At 33.5% G+C, this 24803-nt stretch overlaps 1 protein-coding gene across 7 annotated transcripts in view; it reads right to left on the reverse strand.

Moving 5' to 3' along the window:
- CEP162 (centrosomal protein 162) overlaps window positions 1-24803 on the reverse strand; it is a 79921-nt gene that overhangs the window by 14213 nt on the left and 40905 nt on the right. For 6 of the 7 annotated variants that reach the window (XM_016158102.2, XM_016158103.2, XM_016158105.2 and 3 more), the window contains 8 exons: window positions 23867-23966; window positions 19340-19466; window positions 17902-18065; window positions 17194-17298; window positions 14130-14342; window positions 12442-13091; window positions 9759-9900; window positions 7711-7809 (listed from right to left, as the gene is read on the reverse strand). In XM_016158102.2, coding sequence (XP_016013588.2) covers window positions 7711-7809; window positions 9759-9900; window positions 12442-13091; window positions 14130-14342; window positions 17194-17298; window positions 17902-18065; window positions 19340-19466; window positions 23867-23966 — 1600 coding nt within the window. The remainder of the gene's footprint in view (window positions 1-7710; window positions 7810-9758; window positions 9901-12441; window positions 13092-14129; window positions 14343-17193; window positions 17299-17901; window positions 18066-19339; window positions 19467-23866; window positions 23967-24803) is intronic. The other variant, XM_016158106.2, reaches the window with a different exon arrangement.

A 24803-nucleotide genomic window follows, 5' to 3' on the forward strand; every position in this document is an offset into this window, starting at 1 on the left:
ACTTTGCCAGGGGTAGGAGTTGACAAGGGAGCAAGAGGAGTGGGTGGGGGAGTCTGGAGCCACTCCCCACACATGTGTGCACATACTCGCTTCTCTTCCTTTATCTCTTTCCTCCCAGTCCCCTTTCTCTCTCCCCCTCCTCCTTCCCTCTCTTGCCCTCTCTCTTTCTCTTCAGCCTCTTATTTCTCATTTTGAGCTATCTCTCTGTATCTTTTTCAATTCTGCCTCCCTCCCTCCTCCAAACATCTACTATCCCTTCCCATGGTGCCTTTTTCCAGTCTTCCCCTGCTCCAACATGCATAGCATACACGCACAGTTTATTATCTAAATGTACCTCTTTTATGTTCAGATTTGTTTAGATACACAAATACCATGATGTTACAATTGCCTACAGTATAAGAACATGCTGTACAGGCTCATAGCCTAGGAGAAATAGGCTATATTATAATAACCTAGGTATACAGTAGACCATACCATCTGGATTTGTATAAGTATACTATATAACTTCCCACAAAGACAAAATCGCCTGATACATTTCTCAGAATCTATCCCTACTATTAGTGGTGCATGACTGTATTCAAAATATTAAAAAAGACCTGTCAATTAAGAATGCTATAACCAGCAAAGCTATTCATCAGAAATGAAGGAGAAATAAAGGACATTCCTGAACAAACAAAAGCTGGGGGAGTTCATCATCAGTACACTTGCCTCACAAAAAATATGCTAAAGAGAGTACTTTGAGTGAAAAAAAAAAAGAGGTAACATCATAAAAACATAAGGTACTGTAAAAACTCACTGACAATGGTAAATATATAGTAAAAGTTACATTCTGTAATATGGTAATAGTGGTGCATTATTCACTTACAACTCTAGTTTAAAAGTTAAAAAGCAAATGTAGTAAAAATAATCACAACTACAGCATCTAAAAAGAAATTAAAGGGGAAATAAAAAAGGTATCTTGAGACAAACAAAAACAGAAACACAATATACCAAAACTTAAAGGATGCAGTAAAAGCAGTTCTAAGAGGGATGTCCACAGCAATTAACGCCTACATTATGAAACAAAAAAGATCTCAAACAACCTAACTCTATGCCTCGAGGCACTAGAAAATGAAGAAATGACCCCAAAGTTAGAAGAGGAAAGAAATAATAAAGATTAGAGCAGAAATAAATGAAAGAGAATAGGAAAACAATAGAAATGATTAACAAAACTAAGAGTTGGTTCTTCAAATAGATATTAGCAAACCTTTAGCTACACTAACCAAGGAAAAATGAGACATTTCAACTGATACCACAGAAATACAAAGGATCATAGGAGGCTACTATAAACAAATGTGTGCCAAGAAACTGGACAATCTAGAGAAATGGAAAAATTCTTAGAAACATGCAACATACTAAGACTAAATCAGAAAGAAGTAGAAAATCTGAATAGATCAATTATTAGAGTAAGGAGACTCAATCAGTAATCAAAAACTCTCAGAAAAGAAAAGCCCAAGACCAGACGGCTTCAAAGGCCAATTTTACCAAACATTTAAAAAAACTCATGTTAAACTTTCTCAAACTATTCCAAAATATAAAGAAGTAACATTCCCAAACTCATTTTACAAGGCCAGAATTCCACTGATAGCAAAGCTCGAAAAAGACACTACCAAAAAACTACAGGCCAGATCTCTGATGAATACAGATGAAAAATGTCTCAATAAAATACTAGCAATCTGAATTCAGTATATGAAAAAGAGCATTCACCATGATTAAGTGAGGTTTATCTCTGGGATGCAAGGATATTTCAACATATCAAATCAATTAATGTGATACATCACATTAATACAATGAAAAAAATCATACTATCATCTCAATAGATGCAAAAGGAGAATTTGAAAAAATTCAATATCTGTTTGCAATTAAAACTCTTAACAAATTATGTATGGAAGGAATGTACCACAACATAATAAAGACCATATACGAAAACCTACAGATAACATAATACTCTACAGTGGAAAGTTAAAAGCTTTCCCTCTAAGATTAGGAACAAGACAACTCTTACCACTACTATTCAACATATTACTGGAAGTCCTTATCAGAGTAATCAGCAATAAAAACACAAAGAAAAGGCATTTGATTGGAAAAGAAAAAATAAAATTGTCTCTATTTATAGATAACATGGTTTTATATATAGAAAATCCTAGAGTAGACACACACACACACACACACACAAAACCAGATCTATTCAATGAATTCAATAAAGTTGGATACAAAATTAACATACAAAAATCAGTAGTGTTTCCATATACTAAAAGAATTATTTGAAAAAGAAATAAAGAAAATGATCCCATTTATAATAGTTTTGAAAACAATAGTTAGAAAAGAATTTAACCAAGGAGGTGAAGACCTCTACACTGAAAACTATAAGATATTGATAGAAATTAAAGTAGATACAGATAAATGGAAAGGCATTCTATGTGCATGAATTAGAAGAATTAATATTGTTAAAATGGCCATACTACCCAAAGTCATCTATATATTAATGCAGTCCCTACCAGAATTCCAAGAGCATTTTTTACAGTCATAAAAAACAAAACAAAACAAAAACAAAAACAAAAACAATCCTATAACATAAGGAACCACAAAAGACCCCAAATAGTCATTAAAAAATCCTGAGAAAGAAAGGCAGGAGGCAGCCCACACTTCCTGATTTCAAGCTATGTTATAAAGGTATAGTAATCAAAACAGTATGGTAATAGAATTAAAAACAGACACAGACCAGTGGAACGAAATTGAGAGCCTAGAAATAAACTCACACATATACAGTCAACTAATATTTGACAAGGGAAAAAGACAGTTTCCTCAATAATTGGTGCTTGGAAAATTGGATAGTCACATGCAAAAGAATGAAACTAGATCCCTATCTTACAAACTTACACAAACTAATGATAAATAATTAAAGACTTAGATGTACGACCTGAAATCATAAGACTCTTAGAAGTAAACATATAAAAAAATCTTGACATAGGTCTTGGCAACAATATGTAGAATATTACCTAAAACACAAGCAACAAAATAAAATACAAACAAGCAGGACTACATTAAATTGAAAAGCTTCTACACAGCAAAAGAAACAAGAGAATATGAAATGAAAAAAAATTTACAAAACGTATCTTATAAAGGGTTAATATCCACAATAAAGAACTCATACAACTCAATAACAAACAATGATAACGACAACAACAACAACAAAAAAACAAAATAATTCAATTGCAAAATGGGCAAAGGACTTGAACAGTTTTCCAAAGAAAATATGTGAATGGCCAACATGTATATGAAAAGATGTTCAAAATTATTAATCATTATGGAAATGAGAATTAAAACTGCAATGTGATATTACCTCAGGCCTATAAGAATGGCTATCATCAAAAAGACAAGAGATAACATACTGGAGAGGATGTGGAGAAAACAGAGCCCTTTCTCACTTTTGGGATTGCAAATTGGTGCAGCCATTATGGAAAACAGTATGGAGGTTCCTCAAGAAATTAAAAATAGAACTCACATGATCCAACATTTCCACTTGTGGAAATATATCTGAAGGAAAAAAAACCCCACTATGATAAAGAGATACCTGCACCCCCTTGCTCATAGCAGCATTATTCACAATAGCCAAGATGTGGAAACAACTTAAGTGTCCACTGACAGATGAATGGTTAAAAAAGACATCACAATCACACACACTAAAAAAGAAAAAATTCCATTGATGAAAAGGAACCCATGACTAGTAAAATACATATACTAACTGCAGAACATGAAAACAAACAATAGCATCGAGCATCTCCGTTGTCTCTAGGGAGTCTGAGTAAAGATTTAAGTCTTTGCTCTATAACTTCAGGGTGCAAAGAAATAAAGGAACAGATTGTTGGAGTCAAGCAGGAAGTAAAAAAACAAAACTGAAAATCTATGACGAATGCTAAAACTTGAAAAATTAACTGTTTTTATTAGAGTATAAAAAAGAAAAAGCGATTTGAGAAATACATGAGGAATATATAAGTTAGCATCAACTAAATGAAGACACACTAGAGGCTCAATAAAGTTTTCACCCCATTGCAGCAGATATGATTTTAAACAGATGAGGTTTTAAAACATTTTAGGTAACAAAGTCATGGAACAAAATGCAGAGTATAGAAACATCCTTTTGGGTTTCCAGAATTAACATGCTAAGTGGGAGATGGTTCACTACCCAATGACTTGAACTATGTTGAAAAATTTGAGATCACTAAGTTTTCTAATAGTTCTACATAATTAGTTAAAAAACAAACAAAGAAAACAAGCAGTTTTAGGAGGTGGGTCCAAGATGGCAGCGTACATGGAGGCTCACTCCCTTTAAAGAATACAATGAATGTACATCTATTTAGAGCAATTCCTCCTAAAAAACAGCTATGAACCAAATGAACAACTTCTACATAAGCAAGACAGAGGGGCCACATAGAGAAGGTCAGGGAACCACAAGAACTCTCTGAGAGTTGAAAGAACCTAGGACTGTAGGAACCAGTGAGTGCTGTTTATGTTTCCCCTGAACATGGATAGAGGGTGAGGGCACCATCTAGGTTCTCTGGTACCAATGAGTACAGAACTAGCAAAGTGCACACATGCCTGCCCCACTGAAAGAGCAGGCGGAGTTAGTGGGGCATTGAGATGCAAGCACGCAAAGCAACCCTGCCTAGACCCTGCTCTGATCACAGACAGTTAAAGCAACTGAGCACAACAAAAGTGCCCCAAGAGCACACTGAGCAGCCCTGTGTATATCAGGAAGCCCCCATTCCCGACCCTGCAGCCCAGTCCACCCAAGCTGGCAAAAGCAATGTGGAGAAAGAACAAAGTTGTAGGTATCATGATCCCTGATTTCATACTATTCTACAAAGCTATAATAATCAAAACTGTATGGTATTGACACAAAAACAGACACACAGATCAGAATAGAGAGCCCAGAATAAGTCCCATTTACACAGTTAACAATCTATAACAAAGGAGGTAAGAATAGGCAATACTAGAGTAATGAAAGTCTCTTCGACAAGTCGTGTTGAGAAGACTGGATACATGCAAAAAAAATTAAAGTGGACCCCTCTTTTATACCATACACAAAAATAAACTCAAAATGGATCAAAGACTTAAATGTAAGACCTGAAACCAAGAAGAAAACTTATGTAGTAAACTTTTTGTCATTTGTCATTAGTCTAAATAATATCTTTTTGGATAGGTTTCCTTGAGCAAGGAAAACAAAAGGAAAAATAAACAATGGGACTTCATCAAACTATAAAGCTTCTGCACAGTGAAGGAAACAAAACAAAAAGACAACTTATTGAATGGGAGAATATATTTGCAAAGGATATATCAGATGAGGAATCGATAACCAAAATATATTAAAAAACTCACACAACTCAGTAACAACAAAAAATAATCTGATCAAAATATGGGCAGAAGACATGAAAAGACATTTCTCTAAAGAAGACATACAGATGGCCAACAGACATATGAAAAGATGCTCAACATCACTAATCATTAGGGAAATGCAAATTAAAACCACAATAAGATACCATCATACACCAGTCAGAATGGCTATTATTAAAAAGTCAATAAACAATATGTGTTGGCAAGGATGTAGAGAAAGGAAACCTTTGTACACTGTCGGTGGGATTGCAAATTGGTGCAGCCACTATGGAAAACCATATGGCGATTCCGCAAAACATCCACCAAACAATTCTGGATAATTATCCAAAGAAAACAACATTAATTTGAAAAGATAATAAAAGATCATTTACAATAGCCAAGATATGGAAGCAACCTAGTTGTTCATCAATAAATAAATGGATAAAGATGTGGTGTGTGTGCGTGTATATGTATGCATATGAACACACACACACACACACACACACACACACACACACACGGAATATTATTCAGCCATAAAAAAGAATGAAATCTTGCCATTGAGAAAACATGGATGCATCTAGAGAGTATTATGCTAAGTGAAATAAGTCAAACAGGGAAAGAAAAATACTGTATAGTTTCACTTATATGTGGAATCTAAAAAAACAAAACAAACAAAACAAAAACAGATTCATATAAAGATACCAGAGGGATGGTTAACAAAAGGGGGAAGGGTTGGGGGACTGGGTGAAAATGTGAAGGGGAATATAATAATAATAATGCTGTGATAAGTCTGCACAGTGGCAGATGATTACAAGAATTAGTGGGGTGATCACATTGTAAAGTATAAAAGTGTTTAATCACTATATTGTACACCTTAAACTAATAGACTTACATAATATTATATACCAAGTATATTTAAATTAAAAAAACTTAACAAAAATCTAAAGAAACAAACAGTCAAAAAACAAAACAGAATTTACCACCATTTAAAAATGTATGTGTGCTTTCACCTGTGGCACAATAAAGTAAAAGAGACAGGAGTAATTATACCCCTTTCTTAACCAACCAGAAAAACCAGACAATACATGAAGCAACTATTTTCAAACACCGGTTAACAGCATTACAAGACTGTGCTTCATGAGAGAAGGTAAACAAGATGAGCTCTATGACTGCCTAGTTTGTTGCCAGGAGGCAGTTTTGCAGCCAATGTTAATAGTAGCCTGAACAATTCCTGGAGCTCATATAGGGCTGGGAATAGTTCATATTTGCACAAGCCTGAGAATTGCCTCCTAACAACACAGGACATCAGGAAGGGGGCCTTCTGTAGGTTATTAGTGGTGGGAATAAATTAGCCCTGTTACAATAACTATTATAAATATACTTCATATTAGAAGGCAGATTATCATGACCATTATTCAAGAGATAAAGTGCTTTACTTAAATTTTCCAGTAAACAGGCTTGAAAATCATGTATTTGCAGCTCTTCTATTTTCAAATATTTTAGCAATTCTTAAACTGAGAACACTGTAACCTGACTAAAACTGACCTTGATCTTTATCTTGCAAACATGAACACATACTTGGTTTTACTGCTTTTCCTAAAAATGGTACTTTAGGTATGTGAGGTTCTGTAAACTTACTGCTTATACAACAAGGTTTATGTACATCTTAAACATTAAAAAGAATGCACAATGCCTTTCAAATATTAGAAAAATTTTTAAATTGACAGTTGTGTAATTATGGCATACTTTTCCATTAATTAATATTTTCATAATGTAATCAGTTGTATGTTTTGTGATTCAATAAATCCTTAAATAATAATAAAATAGTTTATGCTTCAAAGAATAGAATACACAGCTTATTTTTTCACACTTTCTAAAATCAAAAGAATTTTAGAGTAATAAAAATAGTGAGTTTTCAGAAATATTTATATCCTGTAATGGTATTATGATTGGTGATCCAGCATCACTGTCATGATTGGTTTACCTATTTCTTAACCAAATTAATTGTCTTAGTACTTAATGCAGAAATGACTTTTAACCATCCAATTTTACCTTCTAAATAATCAAACAAAAGAACCAAACAATTACATTTCCCCACCACCCAGAAAATATCAACAAATGCAAACATATAAATAACTTAATTGATATTTGAGGTTCATCTGGGGAAAGCAGACTTTCCATAAACAAGTTGTTAATATTTTCTTTATGTGATATTTTCAAATTATATCTACTTGGACATTTAAGTTAAAAATTTATGAAAAAGCTTGTTAGCCCAATATTTTCGTTATTTCTTACCTCTTTCTGTAGGATTTCTTCTCGAACTTGAGAAACAACAAGAGACTCTTGTTTATCCTGCATCTCTTTAACTTGATTTTGGAAATGTTTTATCAGTATCTAGGAAATTATGTTAGAAGTACTATGTTAATAAAGCTCTTTCTTGAATATTATTTGAAAAATATAAGAAAGCCAACTAATGACTTTTGTTTGTACTAAAAGTAAAAAGGATCCTAATATTTTAAAATTACCAAGTTCTAACTTAGAAATAAATTGTCATAGGAATTAAGTTCATTGAATGAATTAAATTCATTGAATAGATTCATTTTCTTGTTTCATCATTTAATATAAAGTATCATATATATTACAAATTAATAACTGTAACTACTTGGCTTTTTTATCTCTAGTACTTTTCTTCTGAAGGCCTGAAAAATACCTTTTAAAATAAAGTCTAAGCAATCTGAAGAAAGTGGCTAATATTATCTTTATATTTTGTTAAGCAAATAATAGTTTTTATTAAAGAGCTATTGACTAAATAAAGATAACACAAGCCTAATACTACGTGAAATAAATGTCAGTCTCATATTTTGAGACAAAGAAACTGAAATACATAAATTCTTCCATCAAGTAACTGCAAAAACTTAGGAAAGATTCATATCATTTATCTCTAATGCTTCACTGTTATTGTTGTTATGATCAGACTATAATGACTTCCATTTAACTCATAAATTTCAATATTACATTTAAAATTTTAGGAAAATAACAATTTATGGCACTATGGCATAATGATACTACTTTTTCCACCTCTCCCAGACCCCTCCTTACTACATAATTACTTGATATAATGTTTATACTGCCCACTGACACCTTTCTTGTATGGGGGGGGAGAAAGCTAGGCTGTATAATGGTTATTTTGAAAAGCACTTAAATACTATTCATTGAAGCATTAAAAACAGTCAAAGTTCTTTATTTCTGAGTTACCTGAGATTAAATTACAGACCTAATTACATTTCACCCTTAAGTACTCCAAATGAAATTTTCAACATGCATCTCCTTGTTATAAGGGTATTTTGTCACAAAACCATAGTGACATTTTTATACATAAGAAAATTTACAACAATTTCATAATATTTAATATCCAGTCCACATTCAAACTTCCCCAACTGAGGGATTTATTTTTATTTAAGATGCTATTAAATAATTATAGGTGGGAGAGATAGTAGTGAGATAATTACTTCCTGAAGTTTTTCTCCTTAGCTTGTTTGTAAAATTAAAATCTACAGAAAAGATGAAGACCAAAAAGAACATTTGTATATTCTTTAACTAGAACTACCTACTGCTAACATTCTGCCATATTTTTTTTTCCCTTAGATCCACCTTTTGAAAGTTGTAAATTCTATTTTAATGCTGTTTTTTTTTTCCAACTTACTAATACCACAGAAGATGGGCCACAGAGTAGACATTCATAGGTATTCCAAGGAGACATACATAGTATCCAAAGCAGAAGACACATTTGAGGAAATGTGTATGAGCTATCAGCATACCCTGTCACAATTCTTAAAGACTATGCTTCATAATGGCTTGAGATGTATATATCTCTCTGTTCATTATTTTATCCCCAGTGCCTAAATGTCTATAGACCTCAAATCATCATTTGTTTAATGAATAAAAGCTAACGAGGCAAGAGGAATGACTAGGACAATTACTTGTCAGTTGGGACTTAAGGGTGGAGGGAGATGGTTCAACATTCAAGTTCAGGTACTAAGGTCCAATCATATTAGACATATCCCTCAGTCATTCATTATAATCTATTTAGAGGGGCATCTACTTGAGAAATGTAGGGACAAAACTGTAAAAACACTTATTTAGAGGTATTACTTTAAAGTAGAATTGTTAAACACATGGTAATGGCATTCTCTCATGTAAAAATACAATCAAGCCAACACTAATTTACCATTTCTATCACCAACCTCAAAAAGCGCAATTAAAGTATTTCCAAATTAATGTTCTGTTAGCAGTACTAAAAAAAGAAAATCACATTAAAGTCAAAGTCTGATAAAGTCATCTACCTCTTGAGTTGCTATTTTACGATTTAGTTCAGCTACTTTGGAAGAAGAATTTTCTACTGCGTTTTGGCAAAGGAGTTTCTCTACTTCCCTCTGATGAGATGCTTTGAGAGATGTAATGTGTGCCGCAGTATCTTCCTTGACCCTTTAGGGCAAACGAAAGAAAACCACATATAAAAGCAGCTCTTCAGCCTCAAATTCAGAGTTAGCACAAAAATAGTGTAAGCAGCCTAGAAATTAAAGCAGCAAAGGGAGAGAGGCACCAATATCTACTGTATTTGCTACGTGCCTTATACATGTCTGTGAGCTCTTACTAGCACCCCATAAGCTCGCTATTATTTACTGAATTTTTAAAGGGCAAACTTTAATTTAGTAAAGACAGATGCATCTATGGTCCCAGATAAGTAAGTTGCAGAGCAGGGGTTTGAATCCAGCAGAGTTGAACCTTAGAGTCCTACCCCCAGCCTGGGGCTGTACTTCCTGAAGGAAATGAAGGTTCTAAATGTTCTATTTGGATTTAAAACAAAGAGCCTGTCATTTTATCTTTTAAGATAAACTTAGATTTCTTGCCCAGATTCTTATTTGGATAAGCACAGTTGTTCCCTTTAGAATCTCCAATGCATTGCCTCTAAGAAAACATTCTCCAGTTTTTGGTCCATGCATATAACTCTGGGCTAGCTGTATGCTGTGAGAATAAAATGATTTTTTATAATAATTCTTAGGACAGGATAACTGAAACTAATTATTTTGGACCATTAAGTGTGAGACACTATTTATTTGTCTCCATGACAAAATTTATGTATTCAGAAGCAGTTTAGTAAATGGTAAAGTTATGACTAAAGAGTTGATACATTTCTTATAGATAACCATTTCCTCTCCTATTGGAATATTATTTAAAAGTGAAAGGACTGTAATCAAAGCAGATAGTAAATCGCTGTTGATACTTATTAATATGACAGTTCCCAAACTATAAACAAATATATCAGTTGCTTATTTGACTATGTGAATATTTATTCATGGAAACAGTTTGATTAAGGTTCTAAAAACATAAAAATCTAAAATACCAATATTAACTGTAATACAAAACCACCTAAATCTGGGACTAGGAAAGGTTAATACTTCTCAGACTCAGAGAAACAGATTAACAGTACTAAAAAATTTTAAATTATGTACAGAAAAATGTATAGGAAAAGCCTGCATTTTAAATTATTGCTAGGAAAGAATATGATTCTTTCCAAATAGCTTCACTGCTACAATCATTTTCAAGACTAAAGAAACAAATTTTCAATTTGGAAGCTATATGGTTACCATGATGACTCAATGAGACATGGCTGCCAATTCATCAATAAGCACGGTAGGCACTTCCGATGCTCATTCTTCTAGTAGAGGCCCTGCATTCTACAAGACCTATCTATTCCTCCATTCAGGCACTTATTACATATACTGATGCTGCCAACTCTGTTCCTTGAGTCAGTCAAATGTATTATTAAAGTCCCAATCTTTGAAGGGCAGAACATTATATATTTCCAATAATGTTATATAATTTCATAATTAATATGTTGCTTCATAAACATTAACTTACACATTTTATATACCCCAAGACTTTAAACCTCAAATCAAACCTATTATTGTTTGCAGGCTGCAAAAGAAGTATAATCTTATATCAGTTCTCAAGGAGCTACAAAGGCAGTGTTATGATTAGTACTTTCTTGGCACATAAATTATATAGGAGTTGGAGTTGAAACAGGAAATTTTCTAGGAAACTCTAGGAATAATTTGGGAAAGAGGTAGGACTTGAAATATGAATAAGCAAAAAAAAAAAAAAGGCAGGAAGAAATTCAGCAAATTAGGCATAGAAAGTCAGATTTTTGAGGGGGGTGAATTAAGAGGAGTCAGGAGTCAGTTAAAAGAAACAGAAAAAATGTTTTAGTTAGAACTGCCAAGTCATGAACATTGAGAGGAAACCATTTCAGGAAAGGCAGTATAATAGACAATGTCAAGGAAAATGAGAATGGAGAAAACTCCACTAGACTGGGAAAGGTCATAATTAACTGACCAGGTTTAAAAGAATAGTGAGGATGACAGCCATATTTAAGAAGTGAGGTGGAAATAAAAGAAGAGGCTACTTGTGGAAAACTGGTACAAGAAACACAAAGAGGAAAAGAATTTGGTTTCATCAGATGAAAAAGCATGTTAAAAGGCTCAGAGGAAAAACAGGAATTAAGTACTTGGAAATTTTGAGATGAAAAGGGATGACTGTAAAAGTTCTTCAAGGCATGAACGATGTGATCACAAGATTAATTTGAAGTTATTTTGGGAAAAGGACTGTTTCCTCTTAGAATGTCAACAGCAATCTGCCTATGGTGATAGTAAAAAATGATACTCATTTTCAAGAAGGCCCAATGGCCAGCTTATTGATACCATTTGGATATATGCAGAAAGACTAGTCAGATCAAAATCACTGCTTGGGTTGACATGAAGATTCAGGTTCTCAGAATCTGGGCTTCCAACAGGTACAGGATTCTACTCTGAAACAGATCTATGCTTAGCAATGTATAACCCATTTCTTAAAATTTGGTTATGAATTCAGTTCAGGGTTAAACTAATTATCTAGAAGAAATGCATCTTATAATTTTTAAACTTTTATGTTTTTATGTCCCCATATATTTACAAATTCACATTTTACCTTTTTATGGAATTCTCAAATTGGTTCATAGCTACTTCAGATTTCATTTTCAGCTCATTTCTCTCCACAATTAATTTCTCCAGTTCATTTTTCAATCTGCTGTTTTCTTGTAAAACCTCTGAAACATGGGAATCAGTAAAAGTATGTGGTTGGTAAAGCTTGCTATTCAGGGTTCCAGGGAAGGAGTTAACATTTCCTTTACCTGGATGCAGAACATCTTTCTTCACCCTTTTTGCGGCCATGTCCTCCCTTCCCTTAGAATTCTGCTTAGATAGCATCATTCTCCTCTCCTTCTGAAGCCTCTCCACAGTTTTCGAAAGGTCTTGTATTTCTCTCCCCTTTGCAGCCAGCTCCTCATTGAGTCTTACCAGTTTAGCTTTAGCATGAGCCTGTTCCACCTGGAATTCTATAGACTGGAAATCTTTATCATCTTTATCATTTTTCTTGAGTTCCAATTCAGCATTTTGATGTTTAAGCGTGTCTATTTCAGCTTCAAGGTTTCTTACAGTGATTTGATGGGCTTCCTTAATGTCATCGAGTTCCTTCTCTAGTGCTTTAACCCTGGATTTGTCACGTTGGTTCTGGGGTGCTTCCTTCAATTTACAGGCAAGTAGCTGCTCCTGCTCCTCTAGCCTCTGTTCATACTGAATCTGAAGAAAAGAATCCATGTAATGCCAAACCACTGTTAACAAAGTTAACCACTATTAATGAAGCCCTGCAATCTACCAGGTCCTACCTATTCCTTCATTCAGGCACTCATTACATATTCTGATGCCTCCAACTGTGTTCCTTGAGTCAGTCAAATGTATTGAAGTCCTAATCATTGAAGGGCAGAGCATTATATATTCTCAATATATATTAATTTCATAATTAATGTGTTGCTTCAAAACATTAATTTACACATTTTTGTATACCCAAAAACTTACTTTAAACCTCACAATCACATCTGTTACTGTATAACCTTCTCTATGCAAATTGATAAACTATACTTTGAGGATAAACAGGAAAAGTAATTGGGGATACTGAAGTCTTTAAGAAATAGCACATTTTTAGCTTAGTAATATCAATTTAGAAATCTTGTAAGGTGTTAAGTCAGCCTGAAATGTGAATCCTGGAGATTTAGTATTATAAATGAAATATCCTAAATAGTTTACTCTGTGGAAAGAGGTACCCATGGTGTTTGTTCATTCATTCAATGAATATTCATTTAGCTAGGACTTTATACTAGTCACTGGGCCAGAATCTAGGGATAAAGAAATTCAGTTCTTGCCTTCAAACTCACAGTCTAATGAGGAGAGCAACATGGCAATGGTTTCAATGTACTATGATAGCTATGATAATGTGTCAATGAACATGTAAGTTCCAGTGAAAATGTTTTCAACCATGGTAATTAAAAAACATTTATACTGAATATATATCAGAGATGCTGTACTCTGACTTTTCATGACTTCATTTCCACTAATTTTAATAACACTGAGAGGAGCTTATGTAAAGATTATACTGTGCTTGATTATTCCATGTTTGAAATAAGAAATTGTTGAAAGAAGACAAAAATATAGGATGAATCTAGGTTTTGTTAGCATCTGATACTCATGGTAAAGGTTTTGTGAGAAAGGAAGTTTAGAGCTACTTATTAAAATGAGATTTAAGAAGTCCCAGCCCCATCTCCATGGCTACCTGGCACTTACTTTCATTTTCTGAAACTGTTGCTCCATGGTACGAAGGCTTTTCTTTGCTTCTTCATCTTTACCCTCCAGATCTGCTTCTAGTTTTTTTATTCTTTTTTCCATAAATTCCACCGTATTTCTATCCACTGTATCACCAGCTGCTGATGCAGCCAATATTAAAGCAGGTAAAGAATTAGGATATCTTCTCTTTAGAATTCCTTCCATTTCCTTAACCTATTAAAAAATTTTTGTAGAATATGCAAGGTCACAAATATATTAAAATTAAGCAGTTTATTATAGATTATGCCATATGAGTCACATTTAGATTTCAAAGTGATGTTTACATCATATCTCAGGACTGAAGCAAATGCACAGAAGCACAAATCAATTTCAAATTATATATCATTAGATTATCTGATTAAAAAACCCTATAGTGCAATGTCTAACTAAGTACTGGTTATTTCACAGAAATCTTACATTCATTTGAAATAGATCTTGGTACAATTTTACTAGTAATAACCAGTCTTTCTGAGACAAAGCTCTTCCCCTCCTTTTTTCCCACAGATCCCCTCAAATGACAGTACTTATATTATCTACTGACTAAAAAATTACTTACATACACATGAATGTACAAACTTATGTCCATAAATATACAGCCTACTAAACACCTGCCCCTGCCTGTAACAATCTCCATCCTACCCCAGCCTCCCTCCAAATGAAGTTTAATCTATTTTAAAATGATGTCTTTCCTCCATTTAGGAAGAAGGATTAGATGATAAAAACCTATTTTCATTTGGTCTATAAAACATTACATGGCCTTTCTCAAAGAAAGAACGGCACCAGTGTTCACAGAAATGAGAGCTTGGCATTACATATGCACATGTGTGTATATCTGCTTTTGTTAAAGATATTATGATCAAGATATCTTTGAAAAACATAAAATAAAAAATTAAGTTCTTTCGTTGAAGTTTTCTAGTTTTTGAGCATGCAATCAAATAAAATAACACCTGAGAGGCAGTCAGTCTAGTGCAGTGGTTAGAGCACATGTGGAGTTAAGAGTACACACCAGCTTTATGACCTGTGTCAAGTCCTTAGTCAAAACTTTTTCCTGATCAGGAAAATAGGGACAATGACAATACCAATTTCACTGTGCAGATACAATTAAGTGAGGATCAAGTAACATTTGTCTTCATAAATTTGCTTAGCAGAGTGCCCAGCATATAGTGAGGGCTTGATAATATTGGCTTTTATTATAATCAGGTCTCAAAAGCTATCTTTCATTTAAAATTTTAAGGAATATTTTCTATCTAATTTTGATTTCTTGAAATTTATTTTTTATTTCCTTTTTTTTGCAATTTATATTGCATTTTTTGGAGAAATCGGATTTCATTTAGATCTTTAAATTTACTTTTTAATATTATTCTTTAATCACTGATACCAGTGTGACTATCATACAAAATAAATGTTTTTGTTTTTTTTAAATCCTCACTGGAAACCAAACTGTGGAATATTCCATTAAATAAAATTATGAACCAATATGTACAATCTAAAATTTTCATTATAATGTGCATCTAATTAGGCCCATTTTTACTTATGTGTTATATAGAAAAGGAGAGATTTTATTCTATAATCTATTTCATAATATGGCTCCAAAATGATTCAGAATATATTATAATATGCCTTGATTATAACATATGTTTTAAAATCGTTAGGACAGAAGTATTCATTGGGATAAAATTAGATCTAAAATATTCATGCAGCAAACTATACAAAATACTATTAATAATATTTTAGAAGGTATAATCTAAGATGATAAACCAATACATTTTCAATGAAAGTGTTATTAAAAGAGGGAGGTTATTTTTATAAATGTTGTATTTCTGGTCAATATTGATCACCATTTCACATCCTAATTTTGCTATTAAGCATGCTTAATATTCTCACACATTAAATTCTATATTATTTCTCTTAAAATAAAATCATCTATTAGAGAAGTAGTTCCTTTGGTCTTTTTTCTCTCATAATTCTGGATGGCTTCTTCTATGTTGGCTAATCTACATCTTAAGCATTGAAAAAAATAAACAAGCAATCCTGCACTATAGTTACTTCAAAATATTCCTAGTTCTTCAAATTGCTTCTGTGGTTTCTTTCCTGACCACTGAATGAAAATACCAAATCATACCTTTTCACAAAAAAACAGGTCCTGTAAAAGTAACAAAGTTATTTTTTGCTTAAGTTTTCTTTCTCATAAAACTGGAATAATATTCAGCCCAGTGATGACCTCACAGTTTTGGGTTTGTGATGGAATAATAGCCATACATTTAAGTGTCATAACTTCACTACAGAATCATGCTCTCCTATAAAAAGGGCTGGAAATTCTTATTTTGTTTTAATATTTGGTTATGAATAGAAACACTACATACAGACAGTTTTAAAAACAGAAGAAAAAAGTTAACATTCCACTCCACAAAACAACTACTTCAATGAAAAAAATCTTTATCCTAATAAGTGTCATTACAGGATTTTTGAAAAGCCTCCCAGCCAAACTGACTATGAAATGAGTATTTCTAAGTCTAAATAGTAAAAGCTCCAAATATGGCCAGCTCTTTTGGGGGGTGAATGTTCTGTTTCCACGGTGTCTTGCAATACTTCCCAAGCAGTACTAACATATTCCCAACTCAAGAATTTCTTTTCCTGTTCTCCTTCTCTTTCATCAGGAGAAGGAGTACTAGCTCTATACCCAGAGTTTCAAAATTTTGCTTCCTCCTCCTGGAGGTCTAATAGAGCTGTAATGCAAAATTACCTTTCATCAACAGATCTACCATCTAATGAGACACACTAGTCTAAAAATTCATTATGCATAAACCATAGATTATATAAAATGGTATTGTTCACTATTTTTATTACTGTTACTTTATCATATATCAAGTATATTTAAAGAAGGGGCAGTTCTATATTAAAATAAATATATAAAAATAAGAATTTCCGGATTGATTATATCTTACAGGAACTCCTGAAACATAAGAGAAAACACAAATGCACTTTATATAAAACGTCTTAATGAAAATTTACCCTGAACACATACTTGTCGCTCTAGGTCTTGAATTTTTTTGACATCAGCTGCTCTATCTTTTAAACGTATCTTTTGCTGAATAGACGGATTTCCAGATTCAGCTTTTAGTTTCTCAACCTATCAATAAGTAAAAACATGTTAAGAAGCATATTTAAAACTTACCAGAGAAACATCAGGAGAAACAAGCATAATGGTAGTTCATTCATTCATTTATTAATTTCCAGTTACAGTAGTGTGCTGGAAGAATCAGAGGGCATGGAATTGGCAGCTAGCTATATTAGATAAAAAGGTCAGAAAACGTCTCTCTGGAGAGTAGAAATTTGAGCTGAGACTTGAATGAGAAGGAGTGAGACATGGGAAGAATCAAGGTCAGAGCAATCTAGGCCAAGACAACAAGTGGAATTATCTTAGTATGTTCAAGAATCAACAGGAGGTTTGGTGTGGCTAGAAGAGAATGACTTGTTTGAGTGTGGTTCTGATGAGGCTGGAGAAGCAGGCAGGGTTCAGACCATGTGGGGATCTGACAGATCATGACATAGAGTTTGAATTTATTTGCAATCTAATCTAAAATAAACTACACATCTAAAAGCGAACCAAAACCCAAATTAGGTATTTTGATAGAATTTAAAGGATTGATTCAATGACACAACGCTAAGAAGAGCTGACTGCTGAAGAAAATAGGGCTCATCTACAGAAATACTTTCTGAAATAATCTATTACCTCAAGTTTGAGCTTCTCAATTTCTTCATTTGCTTCTTTAAGCCGAGTTGCATCTTTATCCAGAAGTTCCTGATTTTCAGCATACCATTGTAATCTTTTTTGCAGATGGCTGATTTCTTGTTTATGTGTTTCTTCTAAAATTTTTATTTCATATAATTTTTCACCTATAAGATAAAGTAACTCAATAACTTGATTGTAATTTTCAAAATATGAAAATAAAACTTTAAATGAAAAACAATGGCTATCTAAAATAAAAACACAATGAAAAAAAATAAGAGGCAAAAAATAACTGATGTATGAAAGGTAATGTCTAGTTTAATTTATTAGGAGGGAGACAAAGATTGTGTTCATAATCTAAATCTTCAAACTCATAGCAAAATTGACTATGTAGAAATTTTTGACACACTGTTTTCCCACTGACTGTTATAAAAGTAAACTTGTTTTCATGGAAAAATCAATATTGGATTCAAGAGATAACAAAGAATCCCTACAATTATACTTAAAAGTAACAATAGCAAACATTAGTGAGTGCTTACCATGCATGATTTTACTTAATACAACAAACATATGGTGGATACTAATATGAATATTCTATTTTACAGATGAGGAAGGTAAATGTAATTTTCTTACAAATAGGTAAGTGGATTTTATTATACATATTTTACACTGAAGATGATAGCATCACAAAGAAGAACTCTTTATTTTGGCAAATGAGAACTCCTGTGATCTATTCTCTAGCCCTGTGTTCTGCTATCCTAAGCTCCAATCCATAGGTGTACTCAGTAACATGCTGATGAAACACACGTGGGCAGCTTCCCTCCATTCCTTCACTTCTGAATCTTACCAAATGTCAGGACCTAGCTCAAATGTCATTCCTCCCTCAAACTTTTATTTAGCAACCTGTCTCATGCTTACTTGTAATTTCTTTCTTTTTCTTTTATTTTTACATTAAACTTTTCTGTATTCTTCTCTTACTCTTTGTTTCCTTGGTGGGGAATGCCATATTTATCCTTGTGTTTCTACAAGGATAGTGCAGGGTTATTTGTTCATTTAGCAAATACTTGAGAGTTACATTTCAGACTCAGGGAAAGAGGATAGACCATGCCCTCCGGAAGGTCACAGTCTAGCTAGGGTGAGAGACATGTAAAGCACTAACATAAAATACCAAAAATAACAGAATAATCCTTGATCTTCTTTGATCTTGCCATTATTCCTGCCCAAACTAATCCAATGCACATACCTATTAATAACTAATATTTGTTAGTTAATAGGTACTAATATTTATAAGTTATTAATAGGTTTCTAATAAAAAGTTTCTACAATTACAATGTACTTCAAGAAACAGCATTTTGAGTGTACTATCCAATTGCTATTATCTAAATTCAAGATTAGAACAGTTATGGGTATAAAGGCAAACTGTTTTAGATCAGTGTTTTACCTGTGGCATAAGCAATCTGATCTTTGGCTTGGTCTCTCTCTTTCTTCATTTTTTCCAAGTCTACTTCAAGAGCCTGTTTGTCTTGCTTCAGTCTTTTGATTTCTTCCAATAAACTGTTCTTTTCTTTCTTGATATTCATAGAAACAAAAAAGCAAATATTTCTAACTACAACAAATTGTGGTATAGTCTCTCCTTCACCTAATCCATCACAAATACTGCTAATTATTCTTCCTAAATTTTAGGATTTTATCATGCCCCAAATATTAGTAGCTCCCCATAGCCTACTAAAATCAGTTCTAATCATCTAACTCAGCACAGCCTGAAAGACCTTCCAACCTACTGTTCTAATGTTTCCTGTCCACTTTATTATGGTAATAACCTCCTAACTAGTCTGCCTCTCCACCCTCAGCACCTAGTCTATTCTCCTCACAGTAGCCAGAGGAATTGTTTTAGAGTCCATTAATATCACTCCCTTGAAACTTTCTGGTGGTTCCCATCCCTCTCAAGGTAAGCTCAAAGTCCTTACTATGATCTCCAGTGTCACATAACCTAACTGAGCCCACACCTCTGACCGCATTGACTACATATCTTCCCCCTCCCACTCCACTCCAGTCGCAGAGACCTCCTAGTGTTCTTTGAACATGCCCAGCACACTCCTACCTACCCCAATGTGTTTGCACTTACTATTTCCTCTGTCCACAGCACTCGGCTCCTAGATAGCCATGTTGCTTGCTCCTTCACTTCATCAGGATTTCTGCTCAAATAAAGCCCCAGGAAAACCTCCCCACAGTACTCTTTCTAAAACAGCAACCCCTGTACTGGCCTCCTGGGTATGTTGTTTTATTTTCTTTTCACAACACTCATCACCACCTAACATAGTATATATTTACTGGAAAGCAGGACTTCACTTTGCTAACCTTTGCATCATAAATGCATAAAAAATGCTTGGCACATCAAAATAATGTCGAATGAATTCTCAGTATGCTTCATATTCCACACTACTCTAAATGGGCCCCATTTCACTACTTGACAAAATCAAACTTACCCTTCAAAGCTTCAAAAGAGGCTATTCCTGATAATCCCTTTCTCTGAGCTCTCACAAACTGTCACTGTACCTCTACTACTATATGACACTCGTTAATTTACATTTCATATGACATTGATTTGTGTTTATGCCTCTTTATTAGGTCAAAAGCTCTATGGGGACCAAGTCTGATGGCTACCAGTTTATTTTATTGGACTAAGTACATGGCGGGTAATAAATGTACATTGAACTGATCATATAACCACTGAAGAAACTCTTGGACTCATGGCAGCACACTTGTTATAATTAAGTTTCAGAATAAAAATTCTTACAAATTCTGTGTTATACTACCTTACAATTTTAAATTCAGTCTAAGAAAATAATTCAGTCATCAAGTATTCTATAATCTCGGTTTCTAGCTGCATCACAGATTTAACTGTATCATTTTACTGTTTCATCTGTGTGATCTTCTGCAGACAGATAGATGTCTTTTCAGGAGAGCACTGAATTTCTTCATTTTAAATGCTCAGGTATCTTTATGCAAATACTTTTTGTTTAATTGGATCAATCAGCTTAGAAATGTTCTCTTGCAGTGCCTACCTCATGGAATTACAGAATTTTAGAGTTCAAACAATAAGAAAGCAAGACTGGCATGGACCTTACTCACAGGGAATGTATATTCTAATGGGGAAGACAGGTAATGAGTAAACAAATGAAATAATTACTAGTAGTGGTAAGTTCTTTGAAGAAAATATATAGAGAGGATAAGGTGGGCAGGGTAAGGCAGCACTCAATAGTGTGATCAAGGAGGTACTCTCTGAGCAAGTGATGTCTGGATTGAGAGCTGAAGAGAAGCAGCAGCTAACTGCAAAGATCAATCCTTCCAGCTAGGGTGAAAGTCTAAGCCCTGAATCAGGAATGGGCTTGTTGCCTTCCAAAAGCAGAGGCCTCTGAGGCAGAAGTGGTTGAGTAAGGACAAAACTGGCAGAAGATAAGGTTAGGGAGACCCTCTCTGAATGTCTGTACATAAACATTTAAGGGAGGGAAAGTACTTGCAGCCAAAAACCCTGTGCCCACAGGATTGACATGAGACATACTGGCCTTCTTAAAGGTGGGCAGTCTCAGTCCCTGGACAGATGGAAGAATTAAATGGACATCCTATCCGATTAAGCAGTGATTGCATGTATGGACTCAAGATGTTTAAAGTTCCTTTAAAACCCATGCTCTATCTGGCATGATCAGAATGGTAGACAAAGGGTTTGGAAGGGCAATGTGTCCTGCAAAATCAGTACTATTTCATTTATTGAAAATGCTGTAATTTTTATAATTTCTAGAAAATTCTCGGTCATTACCTTTCAAAAATATTTAAATATATACTATAGCATCTCATATTTCTGATACTTCCCATCTCTCTATTTTTGTGTCATGTAGTTTACTAATTTCTTAGTTGTGTATGATCATGTATTTAGCTTTTCTACTTAATTTCCAAAAATATACTTCCAGAGCTGTTTATTTTTCTCTGTATTTGCCTAGTCTGTTTTCTTCTTACCTTATACCTTCTCATTTATTTTGTTTATTTAATCATTATAAGTCTATTTATTTTATAGTCTGTCCAAAAATTCTATTAGGGTTCTAATCCTGCTGTTTATTAAATTGTCCTATGCCTGCTCATGGTGAATTGTTTCTCTGGATTTTATAATTTTGCACTATGAGCATAATGTCAGCAAGATTTTATCTGTATGGATACTTTGTGAGTCGGGTTAAGAATGTATACCTCCTAAGAGTTGTGTTGTATTTGTTTCTTCTAGACACTCTAGAAGTTATCACTGACTTGGGACCACAATTTTTGTTATTTTTTCACTTTGAGCATGACCTTTGTAGATGTCAATTCAAATACTAAAACACAAATGAAGGCAAAACGGATGACATTTATACTGAACAATCAGTAAAGCATGGGCACCAAGCGGATGAGACTTTTTTTTCCCTTCCTACCTGGAGATTAAGTGAAGACAGAAAAGCTTTCTTGACATCTCAGCCCATTATGAAAGTGGGTAGATTTTTTCCTACTCCACTGTTTTACTGAAGGATGTGACCCTCTGAAGTCCTGGTACCCTGTCTCCACTCTGCTGTTAAAGCTCAAGCCCTGTGGTCACTGAACTGAAAGTCTAGAAGCAGGTGCTTTTTACTGTGAGGTTTTCCCCCTGTTCATTTCTGACCCCTTGAGACTTCCCTTATTTTCTTGATAACTTGGCCATGCATTTACAAGATGTTTACTATATTTTATCCAGCATTTTCCAGTACTTTTAGTGGCAGTTTCAGATTCCCATTTGTCAGAAAAACATGTTCCAAACAGCACTTTTGAAAGGTCACTAATAACAGCCTTTGAATGAAGCTAATGCTATGCTTAAAACCTTACCAGGTTTTTCCATAATGTCATAAAATAGAGCAATATTAATTTCTCTTTTAACTTGCTAATTTTGAGGCCTACTGATAAGGACAGGTGTCCGATCATGTATTCTTTTTTCCTATCTGCCCACTTGCCTACCTATTTAATCATCTTGTACATGCATGCATCTGAAAAAACTTATCTAGTGGCTTCATATTTGAAGCTGCAGTTTAGATATTACAATTTCTATGTAACCTGACTTTATATAACAAATATCTAATTAAAAAGTGATATGTAATTGGAAATTTTCTAATTTACACAATCATTCAAATAGATTGGAATGACTCTTTAGTTTAGTGCCATGGTTCTTAATGGAGGGAGTGGGGAGAATTGCCCACCCACAGGGGACGTTTGGAAATGTGGTAGTGGTTTTGATTATTACAATGACCCCATGAGTGCTTTGAGCACAATGTTCCTAAAGACAGAGATAACAAAAATCATGCAATACATGGAACTGTTCTGCTTGAAATAGAATGAACCTGCCCCAAATTCCAAAATGTCTCCCACTGATAAATATTGCTCTAAGAAATTCTATGGCATATTTTATAATGTAATCAATAAGAATAAAGAAAAATTAGGGAGCATCTATTGCATTTCACCCTTGTGTTAAATATATCAGATACAAATGTTCATAGGTATTGTCTCTGACCCATAGAAGTGCATAGTCTACTTAGGAAGATAGGTAAAAAGCCAACTAATGTTTTAAGGTGAACAATATCTTCAAATTATTTTCCTATTTTAGCTGTATATTTCAATGAGAAATTAGTTTGAAATAAGTACACATGTCCTAAATAAGGTTATGCCTCCAAAATGGCTCCATGTGATAAATACCTGAAGAGAGGTTGGATTATAAAGAAGACACCATCTAAAATCAGTATTACATTGTTTCCAGCATGTTAAAGTCAGACCTATGCTAAACACTTCTCTTTGATATTTCTTAATTTTTAAGTGCTATAAAATTTATAAAAAGAACTTATTTATTCACAAATTAACACATATAGGGATTTTTACAATAATCTTTTCTATTGCTAATAGTTAAAATCCTTATACAACTTACCTGTGCCAACCGTAATTCTGCTAACAAATCTGTAAAATTCTGGTTTCTGGTGGGCTCTTCGACTGCTTGGGACAGCAAATGACTTTTTTGCATCTGTTCTCTGATTTATTTTGAAAATAAAGATTTTTTTTTAAAAGGAATTTTCAATACAAAATATTAAAAACTCTAATGGATGTTGGAAATCTTCAATACAAAGAATTAAAAGTAATTCTTTTCAATAAAATTATAAGGAACTCTTTTCAATACAAGAAATTAAAAACTCTAATGGATGTTGGAACTATATGAGTCACTGAAAATAAAAAGATTATTTAGTCTAAAGACTAAAATACCATTGAAAAGAAAATATGTGTTAAGGGAAATGTTTATGTTTAATCTAAAGGAACTGAAACCCTAGGATTACTGGTTTATTTAACATATAACTAGATAATATAACTATTAAAATATTTCCTCCTCATTTTCAGAGAAAAAAAATCAACATTCCAGAAAGATGTGCTGCATTTTTCCTGTGGTGTTATGTACTCCCTGCTAACATCATTCTAGACTTTCTGAGAAACACAAATTGCCAATCATAGACATGGAAAACAACAAACAAAACCAAACACAGGCTACTATTTGTACCTAACATCAATTTTTCTGTTTTTCATAGACATTATATAAGAATTTAAGAATCCACATACGATCATCTAACCCTAATGTACTAAAGAAAGCATTTATTTCATTGTGAAAGTTCATTTACAATTTCAGTTTGGGATCTTGGAATAGACCTTCTCTTTTAAAAGCTGGCAGTATAAGATGTGATATTTTGAAATACTTTATTGAAGTACCTGGGAAGAAAGCAGATTTAAATGCTTTCACGCCATTAGAACTATGTAGATGATGACATTTAGCCTGGGGTCACACTTATCCGAGAAAAGGAGCATAGTTTTTCTTTTTTTTT

This window comes from Rousettus aegyptiacus, unplaced genomic scaffold (genome assembly GCF_014176215.1).
Source record: "Rousettus aegyptiacus isolate mRouAeg1 unplaced genomic scaffold, mRouAeg1.p scaffold_m13_p_1, whole genome shotgun sequence".
Taxonomy (NCBI): domain Eukaryota; kingdom Metazoa; phylum Chordata; class Mammalia; order Chiroptera; family Pteropodidae; genus Rousettus; species Rousettus aegyptiacus.